Source organism: Balaenoptera musculus, chromosome 16 (assembly GCF_009873245.2).
Source record: "Balaenoptera musculus isolate JJ_BM4_2016_0621 chromosome 16, mBalMus1.pri.v3, whole genome shotgun sequence".
NCBI classification, from domain to species: domain Eukaryota; kingdom Metazoa; phylum Chordata; class Mammalia; order Artiodactyla; family Balaenopteridae; genus Balaenoptera; species Balaenoptera musculus.
Genome location: NC_045800.1, coordinates 61,632,414 through 61,659,864, shown reverse-complemented (window position 1 = coordinate 61,659,864; position 27,451 = coordinate 61,632,414). Strand labels below are relative to the sequence as shown.

Below are 27,451 nucleotides of genomic sequence, written 5' to 3'. Positions count from 1 at the left end.
AAAAACAATAGGAGGATGAGGGATTGTGAGGGTTTTTCTTTTTTTTCCCCTAAAGAAAAATATCAATAAAATAACTCTGTTGACAGTGTAAAGCAGTGCTTCTATCTGGGGTCAAGGCCAGAGCAATGGACACCTTATCCCACTCATCCTCTTCCTCTGATAAAGCCCCTACCAGTACTGAAAAGTCTTCTTCACAACAGCCTAGAGGCCTTTTTTAAAAGTGTTTGGAAAAGAAGCGGACAAAGGAAAACTGAAATGAAGAGGATTTTCCAGTCTGTCTCTGGTGGCTGGTCCAAAAGGATGCTTCAGTTCCTGCTCTTCACCTGCCTCTTCATCACAGTAACACTTGGGTCACCAGTGGGTAAGTCTTGTGTCAAGTACTTGGCACGATGTACTTTTTGTTGGAGGAATTTGCTGTTATGTACAGGTTATTAAGAGCAAGATTCCAGTATCTTAAATACTGGTTCTAGAATAGGAGAAGAAAAGTCATTGAAAACCTACGGAGATATATTTTCAGAGATTTTCATTTTATGTTCCATTTAGCCTTTTGCCTGGGCATCCAAAATTTCCATGGATCTGCCAAATCCAAACAACTTTCCATGAGCTAAATATTTCTTGGAGTATCTGTAAAAGGAATCCTAACCTCTTTATATTCTAGGCACTTGTATAGTCCCAACTTTAAGAGGGAAAAAAAATTTTTTTTAGAGCAGAGAGAGTTTTTTCTTTCATTAATACAAGGGACTGAGTGTGACCCTAAAGGCACAGATCTGGATAAATCAGACTTCTTAGTCTTGACATCTGAAAATATGACTTTTTGCAGAGACTGAGTGAATCTTAAACTGTCTCCCCCCTTGGTACCTCCAGACTTGATACAAAACTGGCCAACAAAGCAAAGTTTTAATTCCAGTTTGTAACAAATTTCTCTCTCCTTTTCCCATTAGAATTTAAGTTCTAACTAGAAGAGAGAGTGAGATGGCGAGAACCATCCTTCTTGGCACCTCTGAGAATCTCAGTGTTTAATTGTCCCTATTTCTTCGGGGTAACTAAGGCCTTGCTCTAGTACCTTTAAGAATAAACATTAAAAATAGGCTTGAGACCCTAAGGAGACATGTAAGACTAAATGTCATGTGGTATCCTGGATGGGATGCCAGAATAGACAAAAACAGGCAAAAACTAAAGAAATCTAAACTATGGACTTGAGTTAATAATAATGTATCAACACTGGTTCATTAATTGTGGCAAAGATACCATACTAGTGTACGATTGTTTCATAATAGAGGAAACTGGGTGCCAGAAAATGGGAACTTTTTGTACAATCTCCTCAATTATTCTCTAAATCTAAAACTGGTCTAAAAAAGTCTTAAAGATAGGTTTGAGCTAAGTTTAATCACCCTGTATTTGCTGCCAGTAAGTAACCAAGAGTCGCTTGAGTCAAAGTGGTCCTGCTCTCAACTTCCTCTCTGCTTTCTCCCCACTCTCTTCCCTGGCTTACTCCTCCCAGGGTACCTCCTGTACCCTCCCACCAGACACCTTCTCCCTTCCCAGATCTTTTTTATTTTATTAATTTCTTTTCCAGACCTTCTAGGACGTTTGACTCAATGCCATAAGCAAGATAAAGGGAGAGCTTTGGGGGCTAGGGATTGGGTGGGGGTGCGGTTGCCTGAGAGGAGAGGGTAAGTGAGAGAAAAGGAGAAGAGCGGAGGGGGGAAGGGGGGAAGCGAAGTGGGGAGAGGAGAAGGAGGGAAGCGAAGGGGGAGAGGGAAGGAAGTAGAGGAGGGGCTTCCGGCCCAAGCGTGCGGGGGCAGAATCTGGCGACCGGTACTCTCCGAGGGGCGGTGCCCGGGATGCGGACCTGGAGGGTGAGGGACGCCTGGTCCCCGGGACGAAAGGGCGGGGATGCTGACATTTGCTCTCTGCTTTCGGCCACGGCGAGGTGCCGGCCCTGGGGGCGCACGGACGTCCGGGCTGACGAGCGAACATCCTGGTAAATAAAGGCCGACCGGCTGTCTGCCAGCTGGGGCCCCCTGACTCGAACTTTGCCCACCGGGCTGTTCTCTGAAGCTCTCTCATTTGAGGGGTGTATTATGTGTGCGTGTGTATATAAACGTCAGCAATTCAGGACGCAACATGCATAATACCGAATTCCAGGCTCCACATTGAGAGACTGAAAAAAGGAATTAACGCCAGCGGCCAGATTATTAAAGTATTAAATTACTGCCTTTAAAGGGGGTGAGTGGAATGGGTTTATTTAATGTTAGGAAATATTGCATGGGTAACTTTTAAAATATGTATTTAGTTCACAGAAGATAGTAAATTTCTCCTATTTGTGCCATGTATCACCTACAACGAGAGGAAGTAAACTTTCAGCAAATAGCACAAGAAATGATAGTTAAATTTAAGGAAAAACTTTATAAATCATGAAATAGTTATTGAGGGAGGTTTAGGAATTTCTGTAAAAGCTATTAAAAGTTGAGTACTTAACCATGTCTTATAAAATTAGAGCCAAGGAGATGAACCAAATATTTCTATGAATTTATAATCACCTGTGAAATTGCCCTGGAAATCTGTCTTCATAAGAGAACCACAGCTGGGAGAGCAGAGAAGGGAATTTTTCCCTTTTCAGAGGGTAGAGAGTCTGTATGAGGACATTTCTTCCTCTCAAGGGACATCAAACCATGGTATAGGGCACAGTCGGGAAACCGCAGGGACATTATAAGGAGAGGGTTGCTCCTGGCATGTGTAACTCTGCAAAAGTGTTACTTCCAGAATATGCAATATCCTACTTATTTCTTGTCCCAAACGGTTATTATACTCTCAATGGGGCCATAAGCACTAGGCTACACCCTCCTCTACATGTGACTGAAGTTTTGAGAGTAAACTTGAATTTGAAATGTAGACTGGGAAAACCCAAAATATTTTCTAGACAATTTAGATTTTATGATCATGGCCTATCCACACTTAATTATTGTGCAGTATTTGCTGAAGCTGAATTTCCTGCCCACAAAGTATATCAGCCTTAATATGAATTCCCTGCCTACAATGTCTATTAAGTCAGCCTCACATGCATTAAGAAGGATGGTACTCTGGCTAGGACTCCTTTCTAGAATTTCTTGATTTTATAGATTCTTTGTAAGAACAATTTGCCTGTGTTAATTCAATCTTTTCCTGAAATTGAGAGAAGCAGTGAACTGGGGATATTGGTGTATTCAGTCATTAAAATGTTTTTGATGAGATATTTGTCCATGTTAGTTATGCACTAAAAATGCATGCTTGAAATGTTGCTGTATTCTAGACAGTGATGCCCTGGCTAATTGTGAAGACACAAAGTTCATGGTGTTTTCAATAAGGTGATGGAACATGTACCAACGTTCACATGGAGAATATCTTTGGTAATTACTTGACACTATACTGTGTATTTCAAAGCAGCTGACATATGCCAGAGGCCTATTCCTTCTAAGGTGGAATGAGCTTTACACATTCATTATCAAGCCAAACTGCCCGCTAATGCAAAATTCCATCCAAAATCTTGCTTACAAATGACCATCCAACTACTTTTTGAAAATTTCCAAAGATGAAGAGCTTACCACACTGTGATACAGCCTCTCCATTACTAGATAACTGACCTGAAATGCACTTCCCCGTAACAATTTGTTCTTGTCATTGTAACAGAAAGCTAATTCCTCTTTTGCAAGCCATTCCAGATTTTTGAAGACTGATGCATATTCTTCAGGGTTGGTTTGTTTGGGTTTTTTTCCTCCGAACAGTAGTTCTCAGCTTCTTCCCCAGTAAATAATTGTTAGGCTCCCTTCTAAATCTGGTCACCTTCCTCTGGACATCAAGTTTGTCCATTACTTTCCTAAAATATAGCCTCCAGGTGTGAACACAGTACTCAAAATATAGTCTGACCAGTGCAGATTTCAGTGAGACTATAACCTCCCTTGGCCTGAACAACTATCCTATCAGATGATTACTCTGGATAAAAGGTTTAGTTCAATGCAAACACAAAACCTTAAATAGATTTGAAATAATTTTTCAAATGTAAAAGGCATTTATGAAATATGTTTACGTCAACTTGAGGAATCTTAAACAGCTACTTTTGGTGACTTTAGATTATCTCTTTCTTGAACTAAGAAGCCAAAATGTAAGACCACGAAGGTGGACTCAGGCTATTGCCACTGTGATCTGAAACATCACAAGGTGCCTCTGAGGTGTCCTTTTCATTCCCAGCTCTAGATCCTTGTTCTGCTTACATCAGCCTGAATGAGCCGTGGAGGAACACTGACCACCAATTTGATGAGTCTCAAGGTTCCCCTCTGTGTGACAACAATGTGGATGGGGAGTGGTACCGCTTCACAGGCATGGCAGGGGATGCCATGCCCACCTTCTGCATACCAGAAAACCACTGCGGAACCCATGCACCTGTCTGGCTCAATGGCAGCCACCCTCTGGAAGGTGATGGCATTGTGCAACGCCAGGCCTGTGCGAGCTTCAGTGGGAACTGCTGCCTCTGGAACACCACGGTGGAGGTCAAGGCTTGCCCTGGAGGCTACTACGTGTATCGTCTGGCCAAGCCCAGCGTCTGCTTTCATGTCTACTGTGGTTGTGAGTACCTTCCCCTGGGCTCTTTTCCCTCCCCCACAAGGCCACATATGGCATCAAAGAGAAAAACGCTGTAAGAAATTTGGTTATGGTAGTATCTCAGAGCCTGAAGAACATTGATTTAGGGCCATGGATACCTCCAGATCATGATTTCTGAGGTCTGTTCTTAGATTTCTGAAAAATTCCTGAAGACTAGAAAGGGAAAGGAGCTATGACTTTGATCAGTTTTACTTTGTCTTCCACTCCATTCAAACAGAACAGTAGAAAGTGAAATGTTGACTTACGTTATTTAGTGTGGATTTCCAACCTTTTTGAGCATGGAGGACCCCTTCTTAATATATATTTCAGACATCCATATGGTAGCATTGTGCTTAGTGCCCATTGATTTTTTAAATGATGTATAATGGGAAGAAGCCACTTGAGATCAGTAATACTTTTAAATGAATTTTCATGTTATTAATCCCATAAAAATCTGTATACATTTAAAAAATAGACTGCATAGAAGAGTAGGACATAATGCTTATCTAATCTACAGCTCATGTTTGCTGAGGTTTTAGATTTGCAGAAGCTCCATGGTCACCCAAGGGCCTGTGGATCTGAAGTTGGGACTCATTGATCTCAATGACAGAACATGTCCCTAGGCAGCATCTCTTGCCATTGGGTTATATAACCCCTGATCAATGAGAATTCTCTTGATGTTGGCTAGGAATTCATACCCCATTCTTGAACTCATGAGGCTTTCTCATGGATGAGAGTGTCCTCTGGTCCTCGCCCTTCATGAAAGGTCCTCTTTACCTTCCATAGATTTTTATGACATCTGTGATGAGGACTGCCACGGCAGCTGCCTGGATACCAGTGGGTGCACGTGCTCTCCAGGAACCGTGCTAGGCCCCGACAGACAGACATGCTTTGGTAAGAAACCCATCTTGCAGTAGAAACAGGCTATTAGGAGTAAAGGGCAAATCAAAAACTCTTCCTGACTCAGAGCGCCATCATTTTTCCAGTTTGTGTCTCTGAAAACTCAGAATGGAGTTTGACTTTTTAGTTCATAACTAAAGCCTCAAGCCAAATTTATATCATGTGTCGGGACAGTCAGGGATTGCATTGTCCAATACACTAGCCACGAGCCATGTGTGGCTATGAAGCTCTTGAAATGTGGCTGTGTGACTGAAAAACTGAATTGTAATTTTACTTAATTTTAATTTAAAAGCTAATATTTGATTCAGTCATTGGAAAACTAAAAATGTGTGGGACAACTTGAGTGAACTGTAAATTTTATGACTCTAAAATACAGCTCAAGCATTTCTGATGAAAATGTATCATCCAAATTGAGACATGCTATAAGTATAAAATACACACCAGATTTTGAAGATTAGTTCAAAAAAAGAATAAAAAATATCAATAATTTTAATATTGATTATATATTGAAATGAAATATTTTAGACATACTGGATTAAATGAAATCTATTTTTTTTAATTTATTTTATTTATTTATGTATTATCTTTTGGCTACATTGGGTCTTAGTTGCGGCGCGTGGGATCTTTTTTTTTTTTTTTAATTAATAGCTACTTTATTTATTTATTTATTTATTTATTTTTGGCTGTGTAGGGTCTTCGTTTCGTGCGAGGGCTTTCTCTAGTTGCAGCAAGCGGGGGCCACTCTTTGTTGCGGTGCGGGGGCCCCTCTTCATCGCGGTGCGCGGGCCTCTCACTATCGCGGCCCCTCCCGTTGCGGGGCACAGGCTCCAGACGCGCAGGCTCAGCAGCTGTGGCTCACGGGCTTAGTTGCTCCGCGGCATTTGGGATCTTCCCAGACCAGGGCTCGAACCCGTGTCCCCTGCATTGGCAGGTGGACTCTCAACCACTGCGCCACCAGGGAAGCCCGGCACATGGGATCTTCGTTGAGGCATGTGGGATCTTCAGTTGTGGCATGCGGGATCTTTCATTGAGGCGCGTGGGTTTCTCTCTGGTTGTGGTGTGCAGGTTTTTCTCTCTCTAGTTGTGGCACACAGGCTCCAGAGTGTGTGGGCTCTGTAGTTTGTGGCACGAGGGCTCTCTAGTTGAGGGCCGTGGGCTCAGTAGTTGTGACGTGCCGGCTTAGTTGCCCCACAGTGTGTGGGATTGTGGGATCTTAGTTCCCCAACCAGGGATTGAACCTGCGTCCCCTGCATTGGAAGGCAGATTCTCTACCACTGGACAACCAGGGAAGTCCCTGAAATATATTATTAAGATTAATTTTACCAATGTCTTTTAACAAAATTTTTAATGTGACTACTAAGAAATTTTACATTACATGTGTGTCTTGCTTTGTATTTCTGTTGGATAGCGTTGGTCTAGAATTATCTAAGGACATACTCCTATAGCTTCACTAATATAATTTTGGTTTGTCTGCGTAGCAAGAAAGGGAAGTCAGATTATTTGTAGGAAATCCAGAGTTGTCCAATTGTATACATGTTTTGTTGTCTACAGCAGGGAGAAAATAGAGTTGAAAAACCCAGGACTGAAGATCATCTATTTTCTGTTTAGTGTTATGAAGCTTTTTGTATTCAGACTCAAATAGAGTTAAAACAAGTCTAGAGAGAAAGGGGAGGACTACCCCACAGCTGCCTCCTCCAGAAGAAGAGTAACAAGATAAGGATGGGATAGGGCATCAGGATGAAAGGGATATCAAAGGGTTCTTATTTTAGAAAAGCTTTTGTTCCTCAGTCTCTTTAATGAACCCCACTGGCCATCCCATGGAGCATGGTTAGGCACTCCCATAACAGTTGTTAGGGCTCTTGCCTGGTTGATTTTGACTATGTGATTTAATGTAAACAGGTTCGGGGTGTGGGGGACAATGGTTCCTACAATTCCCCTCAACCCCCCTCACACTACACACACACACACACACACGCGCGCACGCGCGCGCGTGCTCGTGCGTCTGTTGGAAAATATTTGGCTTCCTCTTAAGGCACGAGTTGTTCATTCATCTCTTCTTTTGTTTTAATATAACTTTTGAATAGGTAATGTATTTAAATGGCTCCCAAGTTAAACAGCATGAAGGTATACAGTGAAATATCTAGCTCTCTGTCCCCCATTTGCTCCATTTCCCTCTCCTCCAACTCCATCCCAAGTAAACTCTTTTTTTTTAAATATTTATTTTATTTCTTTATTTTTCTTTATTTTTTTGGCTGTGTCGGGTCTTAGCTGCAGCACGCGGGATCTTTCGTTGTGGAGCACGGGCTTCTCTCTAGTTGTGGCACATGCGCTCCTGGGAGCGTGGGCTCTGTAGTTGTGGTGGCTCGCAGGCTCTCTTGTTGAGGCGCGTGAGCTCAGTAGTTTTGGTGCACAGGCTTAGTTGCCCCATGGCATGTGGGATCTTAGTTCCCTGACCAGGGATCGAACCCACGTCCCCTGCATTGGAAGGTAGATTCTTTACCACTGGACCACCAGGGAAGTCCCCCAAGTAAACTCTTACATTATTTACTTACGTATGCTTCCAGGGTTTCTTCAGGCAGATATAAAAATTAAAATATACATATTTATTTATTTTTTGCCGTTTTTAAAACCAAAGGTTGCATATTATACACACCATACACATCTCTTGCTTAACAATTTATCTTGGACATCTCTGCCTATCGGGACATAGGGAAAAGCCCCCAGTTTCTGCCTGGGGTCTGTCTGTTGGTTTCAGGGAGATCATGAATTCCCTGAAATTAGAGGCAAAGTTTTGTGTTTATGTGCATGTGTCAATGTTACTTTAGTTTTTTAAAAAACATATAACAATTTTAATTATTTATTATAAATTATTTTTTTCAGGCAGAGAGAAGAGTATAGGAAAATAATATAACAGACACTCATGTACCCAGATTTATAGCTAAATTTTTCTTCCTTTTTTAATTTTTAAAATTTTTTTAAAAAAATTATTTGTTTATTTTTGGCTGAGTTGGGTCTTCATTGCTGCATGTGGGCTTTCTCTAGTTGTGGCGAGCGGGGGCTACTCTTCGTTGCGGTGCATGGGCTTCTCATTGCGGTGGCTTCTCTTGTTGCGAAGCACGGGCTCTAGGTGCACGGGCTTCAGTAGCTGCGGCATGCAGGCTCAGTAGTTGTGGCTCGTGGGCTCTAGAGCGCAGGCTCAGTAGTTGTGGCGCACGACTTAGTTGCTCCGCGGCATGTGGGACCTTCCCGGACTAGGGCTCAAACCCGTGTCCCCTGCATTGGCAGGCAGATTCTTAACCACTGTGCCACCAGGAAAGTCCCTCTTCCTTTTTTTAAAATAAAATTTTACAGATACAAATAAAGCCATCTCACTCCATCTCTTTTACCTCTCTCACCCTCCAGGGGTAATCACTGTTCTGAAGTTAGTGTGTGTCCTCCTGGTCCCTGTTTTTATGCTTTTATTATTTATGTAATAAATAACAATAAAAATATAACATAACAATAACAATATATAGCATTGTTTTGTGTGTCCTTAAAATTAACATAAAAATGATAACTTACCTCACGTGTGAGATTTTCTCTAGAGTATACCCATAAAAGTGGAATTGCTGGGGCATAGAGTATCTAAGGCTGTAAGTGACTATAAACTCCCAGATAACAATGGCTTCAATAAGTAGAAGCGTATTTCTCTCTCAGGTAAGAAAATCAGTCTCGAGGTAAGCAATCCAGGCTTTCGACAGAGGGTGAACCCAAGCACCAGTGTGGCCACTCCCAGGAGGGCTGCTAGCACCTCTAGCCATCCACCGTCCAGGCAGTAGGGGCCCTGATGAAGGGTCTAATCTTATCAACTGTATTTTTCATTTCTAAGAGTTCTGTATGGTTGTTTTGTTTCAATTCTGCCTTGTCTTCCTACACAATTTTATTTTGGTTACTGGCCTTTCTTTTATCTGTTTAGTAATTTTTTAAACCCTTGTATTATGGATTTTTCTGGATTATTCTGTTCTCTCCAGTTCAAAGCCTCCCATTTGTTATCTTGTCAGCTTTCTCATAGTGGATCATCTCCTCCTGCATAGTGTTTTATGATAAACCACCTTCTGTTGTAATTGTTTTTCTCTGGTACTCCATTCTTATTACCTGGTTTGAGGAGCTTTTTTTTTTTTTTACTACAGAGAGTTTTTTGATTGCTTTTGTCACAGAAGCTTCACCAGTCCAGGCCAAATTTTACATCAGTTTCTCAGTTTCAAGATCCCCACGCCAGGTGGGAATTATGAGTTCATACTTTAACCGTGGCAGGGCCCAACTTGGGGTTTATGAAGGCTCTTCTCCTTCCTAGAGCCTCAGGCAGAGAGCTCCTTACTTCTCTCCTGGGCCTTGGAGCAGAGTCCTTCTCCTCCCCTTTTCATTGTGGGGATACCTTTTCCAGGGTCCTAGACTTGAGCAGGGTTTCAGTTCCAGCTCATCTCCTCTCGTGGGCCCAAGGCCATGCCTTCTGTCACCTTGTGGGTATTTAAACCCCAGTCCCTGGTTTATAACCTATATCCAAGCCATGACAAATTTAGCTCCTCAAGCTCCCCTTTTTTTGTTTGTAGAAGGAAGGGGGTTGACATTTGTTGCCAACTGTGCATTTTTTTTTTATAGCAAGAGTCCATGTCCTTCATCAGATTCTCAAAAATGTTAGCAATCATTGCTTAAGTACAATGTGGGAATATTCCAATATTTAAAATAGATTTTGAGGGCAGTTGTTCATGTTATAAAGAAGACTGCTTCGCAAAAAATTCTGTCCAACATATCCTTCTGCAATGCAAATGCCTCTAATGCATTTAAAACACAGTTTGATTTATGTTTTATTTATTTAGCAAATCTTCAGGAATTGGAGAAAGTGAGACTCTCCAATACAAACAAGCAGGTGAACCCAAATAACAAAGGGGACTTCATTTCCCCAACAGTTTTGCCCTGAGGAGGGAACTGGCAAGCAACCAACTAACTGCCTCCCGCTCCAGCAGAGGGCAGAGGGACAAATAACTTGGTGGGGAGATGAGGTTAATAAAACTGATTATATTGGAGTTGGTTTGTAGAAAGTCTATGGACAGGATCTGAAAAGATGTGGAGTTTCTGCTAAGGGGCTTGGGAAAAGACTGCATGGCTCAGCAGTATGTAAATGGTGTGGTCTCTCTTCTACAGATGAAAATGAATGTGAACAAAACAATGGTGGCTGCAGCGAGATCTGTGTAAACCTCAAAAATTCATATCGCTGTGAGTGTGGGGTTGGCCGTGTGCTAAGAAGTGATGGCAAGACATGTGAAGGTGAGATGGGCAAGAAGGGATTCACATCAGGAGCCCCCAGTAAGCCATTGGCTTATTCTTTGATGTTCATAAAACTGGCCAACGTCAGAAGAGAGTAACAATCTGGCTGTGTAAAGAAACCACAAATCATCATCACTGAGCATCATTGCAGGATGCTCGTGTTGCAGACAGAATGCAGTGTTGATTTTGTCTCCAAGCTTTAGCAGGAGGGAGCTGTTGCGTTTTGCAAGAGGCAAAGAGCTGCATTTTAATTTGGGGTATAAAAATAGGGTATTCCGTGTTTCTCAAACTTTAATGTGCCCACGAATCACCTGGGATCTTGTTAAAGTACAGGTTCTGATTCAGTAGGTCTGGGGTCGGGTGAAGATACTGCGTTTCTAAATAACTTCTAGGTGACACCTATGCTGCACATCCAGGGGGCACATCTGGAGTAGCAAGATAATGGAGGTAGGTAGCATAACAAATGGTTTACAGCAGTGTTTCTCAAACTTCCCTGCTGAGAATCACCTGGGTGCTTTTTTTTTTTTTTTTAATTTTTTATTTATTATTTATTTATTATGTTTATTTTTGGCTGTGTTGGGTCTTCGTTTCTGTGTGAGGGCTTTCTCCAGTTGCGGCGAGTGGGGGCCACTCTTCATCGCGGTGCGCGGGCCTCTCACTATCGCGGCCTCTCTTGTTGCGGAGCAGAGGCTCCAGACACTCAGGCTCAGTAGTTGTGGCTCACAGGCCCAGTTGCTCCGCAGCATGTGGGATCTTCCCAGACCAGGGCTCGAACCCGTGTCCCCTGCATTGGCAGGCAGATTCTCAACCACTGCGCCACCAGGGAAGCCCCACCTGGGTGCTTTTAAAGCTGGCCTTTCCCAGGCCTCTCTCCTGGAAACTCTGGTTCAGTGGGGCGGGAGGGGCCTTACAGTTTGTGTTTTTACCAAGTTCCTAGGTGAGTCTTACCATCTTGGAAGTTTGGGAAAACATGAAGCCATTTTTTTTTTACTCATATGCTTTGAATTTATTAGAGATTAATACATTTTTAGAAATAAGTAAACTTATCTATTTTTTTAAAGCCTATTGCACGTTTTATTCACATAATTTCTGAACATATTTGTATATAAACTTATCTATTTTTGATAGTAGAAATGCTGTATACATTTTATATAATTAAGTACTAAAAAGAATTTGTAATGTATGTCAAATAATTGAAATGGAAATTGTCTACTATTACGACATGAAACTTAGATAATGTCCCTTCTCTAAGGCCCTTGCAAATTATCCCAACTAAAATTTCATCACTCCCACTTTAATAAGTCTGAATCTCATGATATTGGGAGTTGAGAGACGAAAAAAGAAAAAAATTCTGCAGATTATATGAAGAGATAAATGGCTTAATTATCATTATTTACAGAGGACATATGATTTGTCCCAGAGGATAATTGAATTTGTGGCATAACAGATTATAATACTGCTTACGATTTCACTTTATTCTAGTTATATTCAAAATAATAAAATACTACCCCAAAAGGAAAAATCATAGCTAGTACTCACAATTCATTTCATGCAACAAAGTTTGCATTATTAACTCAGGGACCATTAACCAGGATATCAAACTACTGTCCCTTGTAAAAAGACTAAATGTACTTTAAATTTTATTGAATAAGAGTGATGTCCTGAATCCTCCTTAAATCTTATTTTATGCAATAATCTTTAAATATTTAAATATTAATGAAATGTTCCATGAGGAACATTTATAATTACTCATGAGTATTTTATTGGAAATATTAAGTTAATCCTCATATAATTTTAAAACCTAATAATCATAACTGAAAAGTATTTTAGCAGAAGATAAAATTTGAATATGAATTACACTTTAGGACTAAGATTCATATTTGAAACCCTACTTTTTTTTTTTTTTGGTTTTGTTTTTTTGTTTATTTGTTTTCATGGAAACCCTTACATTTTATTGAGAGTCCAAACATATTTGTTTCTTTAGCTAGTCTGTTAGATTAGCATATCTTCTTTTTTAAAATAAAAAGCTCTTTTTAATTTTAAAGTAACTTTTATTGTTTTGTTTTATTATGAAAGAGTTATGTTCATAGAAGAAAATACAAAGGAGTAAAAGAACGATAACTAACCACAATCCCACTTGCAGATATAGCCATTCTAAACATTTTGGTATGTCCTTGGAAGAGACTTAAAATCCTTCAAACCAAATAAGAATTTCAATTTATTTTGTGCTTTGCAATTTTAGACCTGGAAATATCCTGAGTGAACATTTAATCCAACCCTTTCATTTTACATATATTGAAATTGAGGCCCAGGGAAATTAACTGACTTAAGGAAGACCATTTTTAAGAAAAAAATTTCCTATTAATGTTGACTTTAACATTTTATAGCATATTTTATGCTTTCTTCTATACCATTATATATCATTTTCAGCTATTTCAAAAACCCATAGGAATACTCTTATCCTTTTTAACTGTACAGATTTATAAACAGGTGATAGCCTAATCTCTCCTAAATTTTGCAAAGGTTAATTCATTGCAAATTTATTCTCTCTCCCTGTTTCACAAAAATTGATTCATCTCAAGTTAATTTACTGAGGACTAATATTTTTATTATTAATGAAGTGAGACTTTTAACTATAACTGGAAATTGGCTCATATCTTTCCGTGAACATCTTACATGATTTGAAAGCATTCCCTTTTTTTTTTTTTGGCCACGCCATGTGGCATGTAGGATCTTATTTCCCCAACTAGGGATCGAACCCAGGCCCTTGACAGTGAGAGTGTGGAGTCCTAACAACTGGACCACCAGGGGATTCCTGAACGTATTCCCTTTTATTATCTTACCTCTAAAACAGGGGCCAGCAAACTTTTTCCGCATAAACACAATAGTAGATATTTAAGGCTTTGCGGACCATATGGAATCTGTTGAAACTACTCAACTCTGCCCTTGTAATAAGAAAGCACCCATAGACAATAGGGAAATAAATGGGTATGACTGTGTGCCAATAAAACTTTACTTACAACAACATGTAGCAGGCCATAGTCTTTTTTTTTTTTTTTTTTAAGGAGGCCATAGTTTGATGACCCATGATCTAGAAGATCATATCCAGAGCCCACAAAGGTCATTATTTTTCCTCGCTAACTATGACATTATGTGGTAGTTTCTTCATTTTTCAACTGAATATTTTTCCTTTTTGCACATTTGATGAGTATGCTTTTTGAAAATGGAAAACTTTTAAAAAGAAAACTTTAAAAAAACTACCTCATAAGAGGAATGTCACAAAGAGCTCAGTTGAGTGGAATCTTTCAGTGTGTTGTCCAGGTTTCATTTTTATAATGTGCTGTCAGCCCAAGAAACATATCTCCAGTGCTATTATTCCTAGAGATTTGAGGAGAGGGGCTGGTGATCCAACCATTGGTAATAGCTCTGACTAACTCTGATCCATTTAGCTGCTCTAGGTGAATTTATATTCTGTCAGTCCCTTTTACATCAATAATGCTCTATAAAATTTCAAAGTGGGTGGACTAAATGTTACAGAAATTAAGAAATGACTTTTGGGTCTTCCTCCCCAAAATTGTAGTCTAACCATGAGAAAAACAGACAAAGCCGGATTGAAGGGCATTCTACAAAATGACCAGCTTAAATGGTTAGAGCTATGTGTGTTGTAAGATTGCTCTTTGTAGCTTTAACATTTAATAAACTTCTTTGTGGATGTCATGTCTCAGTGACTGAGTTGGGCCCCAGTGATACTGTGATAAGTCAAGTACAATGCCTGATGCAAAGTACCAGTCCAAGAACCAGAATTCTTGGGGAAGAGGGCTACAGTATCATTCCCTTTTCTTTTGGTTTTTATTGCAGACATTGAGGGATGCCACAATAACAATGGCGGCTGCAGCCATTCTTGCCTTATGTCTGAGAAGGGCTATCAGTGTGAATGTCCCCGGGGCTTGGTGCTGTCTGAGGATAACCACACTTGCCAAGGTAGTACACGCTCAACCTCTGCTCTTAATTCCTCCCTCTTAATCTCCCTGCCTTCCTCAACCAAGTGTGTCAAGATTCTCATCTTTTAGAACACCACCTCTTTTAGCAGCGTGTGTTCACTCTGGAACCATTCAAAAATTGTGGTAAAAAAATATAACATAAAATTTACCATCTAAACCAATCTTAAGTGTATAGTTCAGGAGTGTTATATATATCCACATTTTTGTGCAACGAATCTTCAGAACTTTTTCATCTTGCGAAACTGAAACTCTATACCCATTAAAACAAGGACTCCTCATTCCTTCCTCCCTCCAGCCCCTGGCAACCACCATTCTACTTTCAATTTCCATGAAGTCAGCTACTTTAGGTACCTCATATAAGTGGACTCCTACAGTATTTGTCTTTTTGTGGTTGACTTAATTTCACTTAGCAAATTGTCCACAAGGTTCATCCATGTTGCAGCATATGACAGGATTCCTTCCCTTTATAAAGCTGTTCCACTGCATGGGTATACCACACTTTGTTTATCCATTCATCCGTTGATGGACATTTGGATTGCTTGTCAATAATGCTGCTATGAACACGGGTGTGCAAATATCTCTTTGAGGTCCTGCTTTCAATTCTTTTGGACCTATACCCAGAAACAGGATTGCTAGATCATACAGTTTCCTTTGCTTTTTACTTTTGATTTCTTTCTCTAATTTCTATTATTAGTTGTATAACTAATACTTAATTTAGATGGAGTTCCTCTCTTTTCTAACAGATAATTGGCTTATGAAAAGTTGAAAGCCCTGGGAACTGATCCTTCCCCCTACATGTACAATCTGATCATCAACAATCCTCTGAGAACGATTTTCTGGAAATCTAGTTATTTATGTCCAGAAAATTAATTCACTCATCCAGCAAGTATTTAATGAGCACCTATATGTGACTTCTTTATACTAAGCCATTGCTGTGATATGCCCTCATATACTGATACTGCCCTCACATATTGTCTGACAGTACCCTTTGTACTCCTTTTAGAATATTTGTACAGTCTAGAGAAGTGAACGCTAAGGAAGAGCAATCTTTTTATATTAAATTAAAGTGAATTTTATAGTTTATGGTTTATTGAGCAATGCAAGGACAATTTAGAACTCTTCCCCAAGTGCGCTAACACTGTTTTTCTTACCTCTGTTTTATGGGGCAGTAATTAATGGTAAAGTCAAAGCGGTAGCGTTATGTAATTTAAGCCTATATCAAAGCAGTGCTTTTTCTGTATTGCCAATAAATTGTGTTTGTGCTAAAAGTTCATTCTTTAGGTGTTTCAGTGCATGGAGTTATGCTAGACACACTTTGAAATAAATGTTTGTTGGATTGAAATTTTGATACAGTATTTTCTCATTTGGGAAACAATATAGTATTTGAGGAGCATTATTTGACCACAACCTTGGGAGTTAGGAGTCCAGGTTTTATTCACCAATTTGTTTTGAGCCTCAGAGAGTTCCTTGAGGATAGAACAAAAAGCTCAAGGTGTGGGAGGGAGAAGTTATTTCTCCTAGAATCCTCCTTCCCTTCTCCCAGTTCCACTTTTCCGGTTCTCACAGCAGTTTCTGCCCCCGCAGTCCCCGTGTTCTGCAAGTCGAACACCATTGAAGTGAGCATCCCCAGGGACCTGGTCGGCGGTCTGGAGCTCTTCCTAACCAACACCTCCTGCCGAGGCGTGTCCAATGGCACCCACGTCAACATCCTCTTCTCCCTCAAGACATGTGGCACAGTGGTCGAGGTAGTTTCTTCCTGAAGGACCCTTGGGGAATGACCAAATCCAGTTATTTGGGAAGTTGTTGACAGAGGTGTGCAGTGTGGCTTGTGTCATAGATGAAATATTTCCACATAAAAGAATGGAGTTCAAAAAATCATATACCATTCATTTAACAAATGTGTTATTCAGCATCTGCTGTGCTGTGGTCCCAACACTGGGAGGACAGCGGCTTAAAAAGAATTCTGCTCTTTCCGTTCTCAAATAGTACCATCTCTCCAGTATGTGCAGACATTTTTCTAAGTGCATCAGCACCAGTACCAGGAGGCTGGCTATGTCTCCTCTGACCAATTATTGTACTTGAAGATAGTGGCTGATATAGATGATGGTTCATTTATGAGGTAGCAAATGAGTTCAGGGATTGAACCAGTTAGAGGTAAAAGGTTTGTACTTTCCTACAAGAATCTGTGCACAGCCCTGTGCTGGGAGCCTGAGGGATATGTGAAATAAGATTCCTGACTTTTAGGAACATACACAGTAGTATTGAGATAAAAACACACACAAATTATAAATAAGAGACAGTGATACAGTTGACGGGTGGTATAGGAGTCCAGAAAGGGACAAACACTGGAACAGTCAAGACAAGTGGGACTTGAATTGGGGTGGAAGCATGTGTGTGGTTTATACAGGCAGAGACGAAAGGAAAGGGCATTTCAGATGGGAAACAAGTGAGCCAGTCTCTGAGACGGGAATTCTTGAGGCTTATGCTGAGTGAATGGGCAACACAGCCTGATTGGAAAAGGAGACTGGAAAAGTAGATGGGGGGAGACTATGCTTCCAGACATCTGCTTTGTGTGCTGTGGTGAAACATTTGGGCTTTTTCCCATAGGAACGGGGTTAAGCAGGCACTGTCATGATGAAATCAGAAGTGGGCAAGATGGATAGAAAAATGAGGACCTGGACCCAGGAGATCAGTGTAGAGGCCCTTGCAACCAAATAAACAAATACTTACTTATTGAATCCAACTTAGAGAAAATCAGAGAGCTAATGAGATTTGGGGTGAGACATGGGGGAGATATATGAGGAGAAGGTCCCACTTTAGGCAAATTGTGTTTGTTGTATCTGTGGATAATCAAATGGAAATGCCCTACGATGAGCCAGGGGTTCTGGCGCACAGGAGAGCAGACAAGGCTGGAGATGAAGAACTAAAAAATCATCTGGGTAAATGCGACAGCTGAAGTCTGCGTGGGGTTGAGCTCAGCACAAGGTCATGCTGCAGCACCATCACCAGGTCTAGGATTCCAGAAAAAGAATAATGGACAGAAGCTGTTCTTTTCTAAAATATCAGAGCTTTGAATTGGCTGATTCTGCATAGCTCAGGTTTTTATGACTAATACTCCAAAGGGATGTGTGGGTTGACCATGAAGTGGTATGTAAAACTCTTTAACAGTCAAAATATCTTGCTAAAAGGAGGAGAAGCAATTAAAAAAAAAAACAAAAGCTTCAGGCTTCAGCAACCAAATCTCTCACGTGCTTTGATGTCAAAAGAAATTTGGAGAACGTTACGGTGGGCGGGGGCTGAGGTGCTCTGTGGAAATAAACATAGACTCTCCTCTCCTGGCCCTGGCCTGGCTCAGGTGGTGAACGACAAAATCGTGGCTAGCAACCTTGTGACAGGTCTACCCAAGCAGACCCCAGGGAGCAGTGGCGACATCATCATCCGGACCAGCAAACTGCTGATCCCTGTGACGTGTGAGTTCCCGCGCCTGTACACCATTTCCGAAGGCTACGTTCCCAACCTTCGCAACACCCCGCTGGAAATCATGAGCCGCAGTCACGGGATCTTCCCTTTCACTCTGGAGATCTTCAAGGACCATGAGTTCGAAGAGCCTTACCGGGAAGCTCTGCCCACCCTCAAGCTGCGAGACTCCCTCTACTTTGGCATTGAGCCCCTGGTGCACGTGAATGGCTTAGAAAGCCTGGTGGAGAGCTGCTTTGCCACCCCTACGTCCAAGATCGACGAGATCCTGAAGTACTACCTCATCCGGGATGGGTAAGTAGGCTGCTTGGACGATGGATTAGCCCCAGTTCACATCCGACCTCTGGGCGCGAGAGCAAACTCAGTCATTTCCTAAAACCACCGCAGCACTCTCGCCAGCTCTTAATTAGTTCAGAAACCGTTTGTGCGCATTTTGGTGGTAAAAACTGGTGAAGGAGAGGGGAGTCCAAAATGACTCCAAGGGGTCTAGCTCGTATGACTGACTAGATGACCTTAACCAAGATGAAAGGACACAGGTCGAAAAGCAGATTTGCTGTGAAAATATCGAATATGATAATTCCAAATAATAATATTGTATTGTAAATACCTGCAGGATACTAAGGCAGAGAAGTTCAGTGGGCAGTTGGAAATGCGTGTCAGACCCAGGAACAAGGTCAAGACTAGAGACAAAGGACAGAGAATCGCCCCTGTTTATAGTCAAAACTATAGGATTAACCTGCCCAGAGAGATTGTAGAGCATGGGTGGCAAGTGGGGGCTGAGAAATGCAAGAGGGTTAGGAAGTGGGAGCAGCAAATGCAGGCCCCTCTTTTAAGAAGTTTGGTAGTGAAAGAGAGAGAAGAAATACTTGGTCAGTTTTAGGAGAAGAAGGATCAGGTGAAGTTTGTTTCTGTTTGCTTGTTTTATACAAAGGCGATTTCCGTATTCCCTGAGGATGCTTGGATTGAGAACTTTGCTTGTCTCCGTGTATCACTGGAAGCCTGCAGTTACCACGCCCACTGCTTACATTCCCAGGAAAATTACACTCACATCCCAAACTCATAGTAGTATCTCATCAGTTTCTTCCTCATTCTCAATGTCAGATGGGACATATCTCAGGCAGATCAGGACCTGCAGCTTAAGAAAAGGCAAATAGTCTAGTCAGAGCACCATAGATGTGCCCCAGTTCATGCCCTTTGCTAATTGGCCTGATAGACTGAAATTTCTCCTTTGCTTTTAACTCCCCAGATCTCTCACCACAGGCAAGCTTCACCTGCTGCTATCATTCTCCTGCACAATGATTTTCAACCCTTGATGCACATTAGGATCAACTGAGAAGCCTTTCTAAAAGTAGCAATACTCCAACCTGGTTCTCCACTCTTATTGCCTTAATTCCAGCTCTCATTATCTTTCATCCGGACAGGTAAAATGCTTTCTAACAGCCTCCTAAATCCCAGCTCTCAAGTCTCAGCTCCACAGAGCCCTGGGTATCCAGCCAAAATATTATATATATAGTCAGATCCCTGCTGAAAACATTTTGATGCCTCTTGATTTCCTTTGGTTGGTAAATTTAACTGTTTATCAGCAGGAGTACTTCTAGTTTCAGATTCCTGTAGCCTCCTTAGCTTGTTTTCAGAATCTGGAAAATGCATCGTTCTGAGCTGCTTTGGATGGCTAAGAGTAGGTCTCATAGGGGACTGAAGCCCTTTAGATTTCTTGCCATCTTAAAGGGTTCTCCACAAAGTTTTAAAATGAAACGTAGAAGCATCAATTTTTATGTCTTTTTTTTAGTCATATAGTTAGTGCTAAGTAGATTAGGGAATGGATTTACTTTTGGGGGAGAATGGATTTGGGTTCCTTTCAAATTCTTCTACAGCTTTATTGCAGTGCTATTTGCATACAATAAATGTACATATTTAAAGTGTACAGTTTGATAAGTTCTGAGGTATACACCCTGGTGAAGCTATCACTACAATCAAGACAGTGAATATTTCACTTACCCCAAGTTTTCTCCTGCCCCTCGTATTTACTTTTTGCAAACATAAACGTATAGTCTTAACTCATTTACTGGGAAAACATGTAACCTGCAATCTCAATAAAGCTTGTTATTCAGACCCTCAGTTAGGACTGACTATGTATTTTTATTTTAGACAGTTCTAAGAAGCTGTGCTGTTTAATTTTCCAGCTGTTAGCACACACAAAACAACAACAAAATGCTATGGAAGATATTAAAATTGTTAAAAAGCATAGACAGAACTCAAAAACACTGCTGTGTGGGCCTGTTTCCACTATTCACAGGAAAACAGTCCCATTTCCGGTGCAATATTAGATAGTACAATATTGGCTAGGACAATAATGGTGCATTTGAGATAATCCCTCAAGATAAAATCCAACTCTCAGCTTGGCTTGCTCTTCCTCGCCCTCTGACCTCTACCTTCTCCAGTTTCTGCTCCTGCCAAAGGGAACCATGGGCAATTCCCAAATTCTGTTGTTCCTTACACCCTCCTGACTCTGCACCTGCTGTTTCCACTGCCTGAAATCTTCTTCCCTTTTTCTTCCTGTCTGATTCTTACTGGTCCTTCGAGACACATTGGGAGTTCTTTCCTCCATGAAGCCTTCCCTGATTCCTTCTGACCTGAACTAGATATCTTCCTTTCTTCTTCCTCCTCAATGCCTTGCCTACAGTAAGTCATTAAATATTTGTCTAATGAACTATTGAATGAGTATTTATCATAATACTAATCTGGGGCTAGTTCAGAGCCCCAAAATAAACATAATGCAGTTTACTTATATTTCTAAATTGTTTGATTATTCACTGTCCTCAGCTTAAATTTAATTCAGGCTGATATTTAACACATCTGATTCACCTCCCTCTAGTTTAGTTGGCATATGCTCTGAGAATGCAAAATAATTTAATGCAAACCTAAGCAAAGTAGAATTAGAAAGTTTATCTCCAGCAAAAAGAAACATTGAATTCCAAAATCAAATATTGGACAACTTTTGGGTAATCAGTTATTTTGGATTTTCCTATACCATTGTTACTTTCTTTTAGCACATGAACTTGGAGTTGATGAACTAGCATTGTCTAATCACAGCAAACACCAAATCAAGAGCCAGAATTTGTCTTGGGTTCTATTCTGTAACGTGTTGCCCTGCAACAACTCTTTCTGCCATATCTTCCCTTTAAAAAAAAATAGTATTTTTACTACTCAGCCATAGAAAAGAATGAGATAATGCCATTTACAGCAACATGGATGGACCTAGAGATTATCATACTAAGTGAAGTAAGTCAGACAGAGAAAGACACATCTTATATGATATCACTTATATGTGGAATCTGAAATATGATAGAAATGAACTTATTTACAAAACAAAAACATACTCACAGACATAGAAAACGAACTTATGGTTAACGAAGGGGAAATGGGGGGAAAAGTTAGGAGTTTGGGATTAACAGATACAAACTACTATATATAAAATAGATAAACTGCAAGGTCCTACTGTATAGCACAGGGAACTATATTCACTATCTTGTAATAACCTATAATGGAAAAGAATACGAAAAAGAATATATATGTATAACCAGAAACTAACACAACACTGTAAATCAACTATACTTCAATTTTTTAAAAATAGTATTTTTAGGTAAAGATAAATTGAAAATGCTGAGGCTTTCACATGAAAAGTGCCATTTTAATGTCACGTTACTATTGTTATCATAGGTACTGGGCTTTAAGCTCCCTGACGTCACAGACCATATTGGTCATCTCTATCTCCTGTGCAGCCCCCAGCAGAGTGTGTCACACAGATTAGATATGCATTACGTATTTATTAGAGAACATAATCAGAAGATGGTATAAATTCATTTAACCTCAGGAAAATGAAAATGCGTACATAAATACAGGAAATAACAGAAACCACATTATACGTTTAGATCCTCTTCAGTTTAGGGGAATAAGGTAGTAGTGGTAATACAAGTCAAGATGTCTTATTTTTAAATAATTTTATTGGATTTTTCAACTGCCCTGAAACAGCAATTAACAATGAACTAGAAAGTGGTCTGTAAGCATGTGGAGCCAAGTATCAACTTTTATAGGCTTTTATATTTAATCCCACTTTTTTACTGGCCTGGTAGACGGGAACTATTAAGTATCCATAAAAGGAAAACAGTCAGGAAAAAAGTTCCTTTTGAATTCAGAATGGAAAAGACAATACATGTGTGAGCCCTGGCCTTTAGGAGAAACGGTTCATCAGTACTAAACCTTCGCCTCAAAGTGGAGCATTACTAACCCTTCTTTACCCTCAACTAATCCTGAGGCGAGCCTAGGAGTTTCACTTTAAGCGGTAGACCTGAGATTGAAACCCCAAAGCCCTATCAAACTAAAATTTAGCATTAAATCTGGGAAAAGAGGAATTAAAACATTTTGGAGGTGAATGATTTTCCCCAATAGATCCAGTTATTCTCTAAGAAACTGACATCTTTATGCAGCTCTTTGTTGTAAATTGGGGTTTGCTCACCTTTGGATCCCCTTCAGGGGCGAGTGTCTATAAATACAGTGAAATCTAGTTAAAGAAAAGCCTTCTCAAATCAATAATAAAGTACGTAAATGCAGAATTCCTGCAATATATTACAAATGAAAATACAGCCTTAAAAAGATACCTTGATTTCAAAAGATATCTCTGAAACAAATGTTGCTGCTGTTGCTAATACTTCAATACATTGACTTAACAGGAGGTCCTTGTGCCCAGTTTGTGGGTACAGAGAATGAGAGATGGGACCGACAGTGTTAATGAGCAGGCCTGTGTCTGAAGATGCCTTCACAGGGAGGGGATTTCATTTTTCTTTCATTCTCAAAAATCTTGAGTGCAGCCCAGCCTCCTCCACCCAGTTTGCCTCTCCTTGGAACAAACACGTTGGACTGGATTGTTTTTCCACCTCTGTTTAAACAATCAAGTCTTACGTGCTATCCTGCCCTACTTCCAGCTGTGTTTCAGATGACTCAGTAAAGCAGTACACATCACGGGATCACCTCGCAAAGCACTTCCAGGTCCCTGTCTTCAAGTTTGTGGGCAAAGACCACAAGGTGAGCTGAACACCTTTACCTTGTAAAGGTACCTCTCCTCCCCAGCCTTCCTTCATGGTGTCCCAGTTTGTTCACATTCTACAAGCCCACAGTTAGGATCTGCATCACCCCTATGAAAAATACTATAAAACTGGCCATCTAGAAGCTTAACACCTCCATGAATGTCACAATTATCTGCCCTCCCCAGTAAAATAACTGGGCTTGTTCAAAGAAAGTACTATGTGATTATAATATAAAATCCTTGTGAGCAGATGTCGTTGAAAAAGCCTGTGTAGTGGTCACGTGGCAAAGTATATGGACAGAATGTTTGCAGAAAAGACAAATAGTGAAATGTTCAGTGAAAATAGTACTTACATGCCAATTAAAATAATTATTATAAGACTATTTTATACATATTAAATTTATAAAAATTATAAATCCCAACTTGCAAGGCTATAGGGAGATGTATACAGTGGCAGTATAAATTGGTATACTTTCTGGAAAGTGGTCTGACAATGTGTAATAACCATAAAATTATCATCGTCTAAAAATTTCAATTCTGACAGCTTCTCAAAAACAAAAAGTAAAACATGAGTTGTTGAATGTGTTTATAGAGCACTGTTATGAGAGAGGTGTTGTTTAAACCAAACAGTGTATCAATTAATGCAATATTAAGCAGTTAATGCAGAATGAAATACAGAAAAAGGAGATATGAAAAAACTATTGTCATAAAAATTTACATGCAAATTGAATGTGATACAGTTTTTTTTTAATGTATATACATGGATAGAGGTTATAAGAGGCTATGTATACTCTGTAAGGTAGAAGGTTTTTGTTTTTTGTTTTAGTAGAGTTGTCGAAACACATAAACAAAAGGAAGTTTAAGAGACCAACAGTCTTTTCCATACTGCATTTAAGTGTATTTATGTCCTGTCCCGCTACGTCACTATTCTAGAACAATTGTTAACCATGATGACTAACCCTGATCTTCCTCCTCAGCTAGGCAGCATGCATGGGGAAGTTACTTATAGGAAGAAGCTTGGAGAAAGAACTTGTTATTTTACACAGAAGTGCGTGGGAGCCCATGTTATGCCCAGACCTTGATGTGAAGAACCAAGATGTTAACGTTATTAGATGTTGTCTTCACAGAGGTCTCTTGTGTCCCTGCACAAAGGCAGAAGTTATGGATGTAGGGTTTTAAATCACCCACATGACTCATTGTGTTTGCCACGTTACTAAATGTGTGAATATGGGCAAGTTCGTTAACCTCCTAAGTCTCAGTTTCCTCATCTGTAAAATGGGGATGACGATATCTATCTCAAAGGGTGGTTGTTTAGATGAAATGAGATAATACATATGAAACGTTTGGTATTGTGTCTGGCTCCTAGTAAGCAGCCCCCAAGTGGCAGCTCTTTTCACTGTTTTTGTTCATTATCATTATGATCTTTCTAGGAAGTGTTCCTGCACTGCCGGGTCCTTGTCTGCGGGATGCTGGACGAGCGTTCCCGCTGTGCCCAGGGCTGCCACCAGCGAATGCGTCGTGAGGCAGTAGGAGGAGAGAATGACAGTGGTCCACAGAGCCAGGTGCTGACAGGCGGCCCCATCAGCATTGACTGGGAGGACTAGGGTGACCCAGCACCCTAGTCCTACTTCTGGCTGCCTATCTCTATGGAATTCTCCCCTCGCCCTCTGAGAACATCAGCCGACACCCTAGAACACAGCACTGCTTTAAACCTTATACTGTGGGTTTAGACAAACTCCCAGAACTGACTCACTCTGACTCTAGCCCACTGTGTCGGGAAAGATCACCTCACTGCTGACCAACCTGTCTCAGGTGGGGCTTCATCTTCCTAATGTGGAAAGCTGCGCTGTGCACCAAGAAAGCAGCTCACCCCATGCCCCCCATTTCTTTCCTGCAATAAAACACCTAGTGTTGGATGCAGTAGCATGACTAAAATCAGAAGTTGGGTATAGTATTTCAAATTAGGAACTTAAAAAAATTAAATAGTTGCTTGAAATTATGACTTAAATACCCGCTGACTCCTTAAATATGTAAACAATAATTATACACTGAAATTTCCATTCAAAGACAGAGTAGTTATAGAGGATTTGGAAGTTTATCACTGTAAGTGTGTACTAAAAAAATACTATTTGGATTTTCTCCTGCACAATATTTTCCTCTGAGGTTTTTATGCTGTCTTAAGTAGACTATTTTCAATTAATAAATGTTAATAAATTCACTAACTTGCATTTAAGTGGTTCAATGACTGAACTGCAGACAGAATTAAAATGTGGTACCATATGCCCTGTTATTTGGCATTCCATGCCCTCAGACTGATAAGACAATAGAAAAAGGTATAAAACTATACCATACTCTATTTTGTAGGTGCTTAATAAATTTTATTGAGATAAATATCCTAAACCACAGAGATTAATGTTATCTGCAGTTAAATCTGCTTTCTTAATATGCCAATTCATTTTATGGCTTTACATAAGATCAGAAAACAGTTTTTCTTCTTTTTTTTTTTTTAGAAACAACTGCAACAAACACATCGTATTGGAACCAGTGAAATTAATTAACAAAAGGAAGGGAAAGGAGAAAATGATGTAGATCAAAGGTTGGCAAACTTTTTCTGTAAAGGGCCAAAGGGTAACAGTTTAGGCTTCCTGGGCCATACAGGCCCTGTCACAACTACTCAACTCTGTTGTCCTAGCACAGGAACAGCCGTAAACAAATGTGAGCCTGGCTGCTTTCCAGTAAAACTTTACCAAAACAGGTGTTGGGCCTGATCTGGCCCATGGGCCTTCATTTGTCAATCCCTGACTTTAGTGGCCCTCAGGCCTCACAGGTGCATCAGAATCACTGGGGAGTGTTTTTAAAATACAAATACTAGGTACCACACCCCACAGAGATTCTTTGGTTTTTTTAATGCTCCTCAGGTGACTCTAATCTGCAATCAGGGCTGAGAACCATAGTTTAGGGAATGGCCCTCAGTCTCTCACTCCCCTCAGTTTTCAGGGATTTTCCTAGCTGTCTTCAGTGGCAGTTTTTACCGAGGGCTTCTCAGATGTTAACAGGACACTAATACCGCTTAGTAATTGGGAATTTCAACAGGAATAGTTCAAAGAAGGAAAAAAAAATGGAACCTTAGAGGCCTAATGCCATCGGACCTCTACCTCCGTTGGTTTTAATCAGGTAAGCCTCTGACCTTGCCTTGTTCTTATCTCTTCAGCACCAGTGGGAATAACTGTTATCATTGATGGAACTTACCAGGTTGGGTTCTGTTCTCTTCTCTAAGTGAAATGGAAGCATATTGGTGATAATGGAATTCATTCATCTCTTTTCAAATTTTCTAAAAAGTACACTTTATTAAATGTGAGATGCCTACTGGCAACTGAAACATGGACCAGAGGAAAGTCATTGCCTCCCAAATGGTTGGACTCTCCAAAATTTCACTTATGAATATAATTATTAATTCCAGGAATCCTGGTGTTTTAGTCTTTAAACTAAGAACTGAATTTCCGGGCAAATATGTCTTGGTTGGGGAGACCAGTGTTAAAGTGAAGCGTAGTCTTCAAATCACTCCATGTCTTTTTTCCAATTCTCCTCAAACGATGACTCACTTTTCAGCTGTAGAATGGTGTTTCCTTTCTCCTGCTTTGCGGTATCCAAACTTTTGGAAAAAAGAATGAGACACATCTGCCGTACTACCATCTCCCAGACTGACGGCTGTGGTGTCACTCAAAACGGGAAAGGAATCACCTCTTCCTCATAAGTCTTCTTTCTCCTCTTCTGCACAGATGCAGGCTGCCCGCTGACTGTTCATAAAGGGCCGGCAGCCCAAGGTCCAGACAGTGTTGAACACAGTATCAGCCAGAGAATCACAGGCTACTTGAAAAAGATTAAGAGAAATAGAAAGGTTAATATACAAGACTACCCCAAGTAGTCTGAGTAATTTCGAAGAGGCAGCGTATTTCCAAGGATAACATGATACCCAGAGGAAAGTAGAGGCAGTGATCCAAATACAGAATTTAAATGAAAAAATAGATTTAAGAGAAGCTTTTTCAGAGGAGCTTCTATCCAATCTAGT

General features: G+C 40.4%; 2 protein-coding genes across 8 annotated transcripts in view; one reads left to right on the top strand and one right to left on the bottom strand.

Annotated features, from left to right (window-relative positions):
- The first annotated feature begins 201 nt into the window (after positions 1–201).
- On the top strand, positions 202–25,610 carry OIT3 (oncoprotein induced transcript 3). Of its 4 annotated transcripts, none has more exons than XM_036829329.1 (9): positions 202–361; positions 4,228–4,602; positions 5,404–5,511; positions 10,699–10,821; positions 14,680–14,802; positions 16,407–16,567; positions 18,178–18,593; positions 23,282–23,381; positions 24,813–25,610. In XM_036829329.1, the coding sequence occupies exons 1-9, from the start codon at positions 256–258 to the stop codon at positions 24,984–24,986; spliced, it is 1,686 nt and encodes a 561-aa protein (XP_036685224.1). In that variant the 5' UTR covers positions 202–255; the 3' UTR covers positions 24,987–25,610. The 4 variants fall into 4 exon arrangements, with proteins under 4 accessions (XP_036685224.1, XP_036685226.1, XP_036685227.1 ...); XM_036829330.1 differs by lacking the exon at positions 202–361 and adding an exon at positions 1,841–1,984 and having other exon boundaries at positions 24,813–25,605; XM_036829331.1 differs by lacking the exon at positions 10,699–10,821 and having other exon boundaries at positions 216–361; positions 24,813–25,606.
- The window catches only part of PLA2G12B (phospholipase A2 group XIIB), a 31,164-nt gene continuing 20,223 nt past the window's right edge, over positions 16,511–27,451 (bottom strand). For 2 of the 4 annotated variants that reach the window (XM_036829333.1, XM_036829335.1), the window contains exon 4: positions 25,838–27,252. In XM_036829333.1, coding sequence (XP_036685228.1) covers positions 27,131–27,252 — 122 coding nt within the window. In that variant the 3' untranslated portion in view covers positions 25,838–27,130. Of the gene's footprint in view, positions 16,589–25,837; positions 27,253–27,451 lie in introns of those variants that run through there. The other 2 variants (XM_036829336.1, XM_036829334.1) reach the window with 2 other exon arrangements.

Coding starts and splice junctions, on each gene's coding strand:
- OIT3 (XM_036829329.1), top strand. CDS start 256: ATGAAGAGGATTTTCCAGTCTGTCTCTGGTGGCTGGTCCAAAAGGATG. Junction 362..4,227: donor AACACTTGGGTCACCAGTGG/GTAAGTCTTGTG, acceptor TTTCATTCCCAG/CTCTAGATCCTTGTTCTGCT. Junction 16,568..18,177: donor CATGTGGCACAGTGGTCGAG/GTAGTTTCTTCC, acceptor GGCCTGGCTCAG/GTGGTGAACGACAAAATCGT.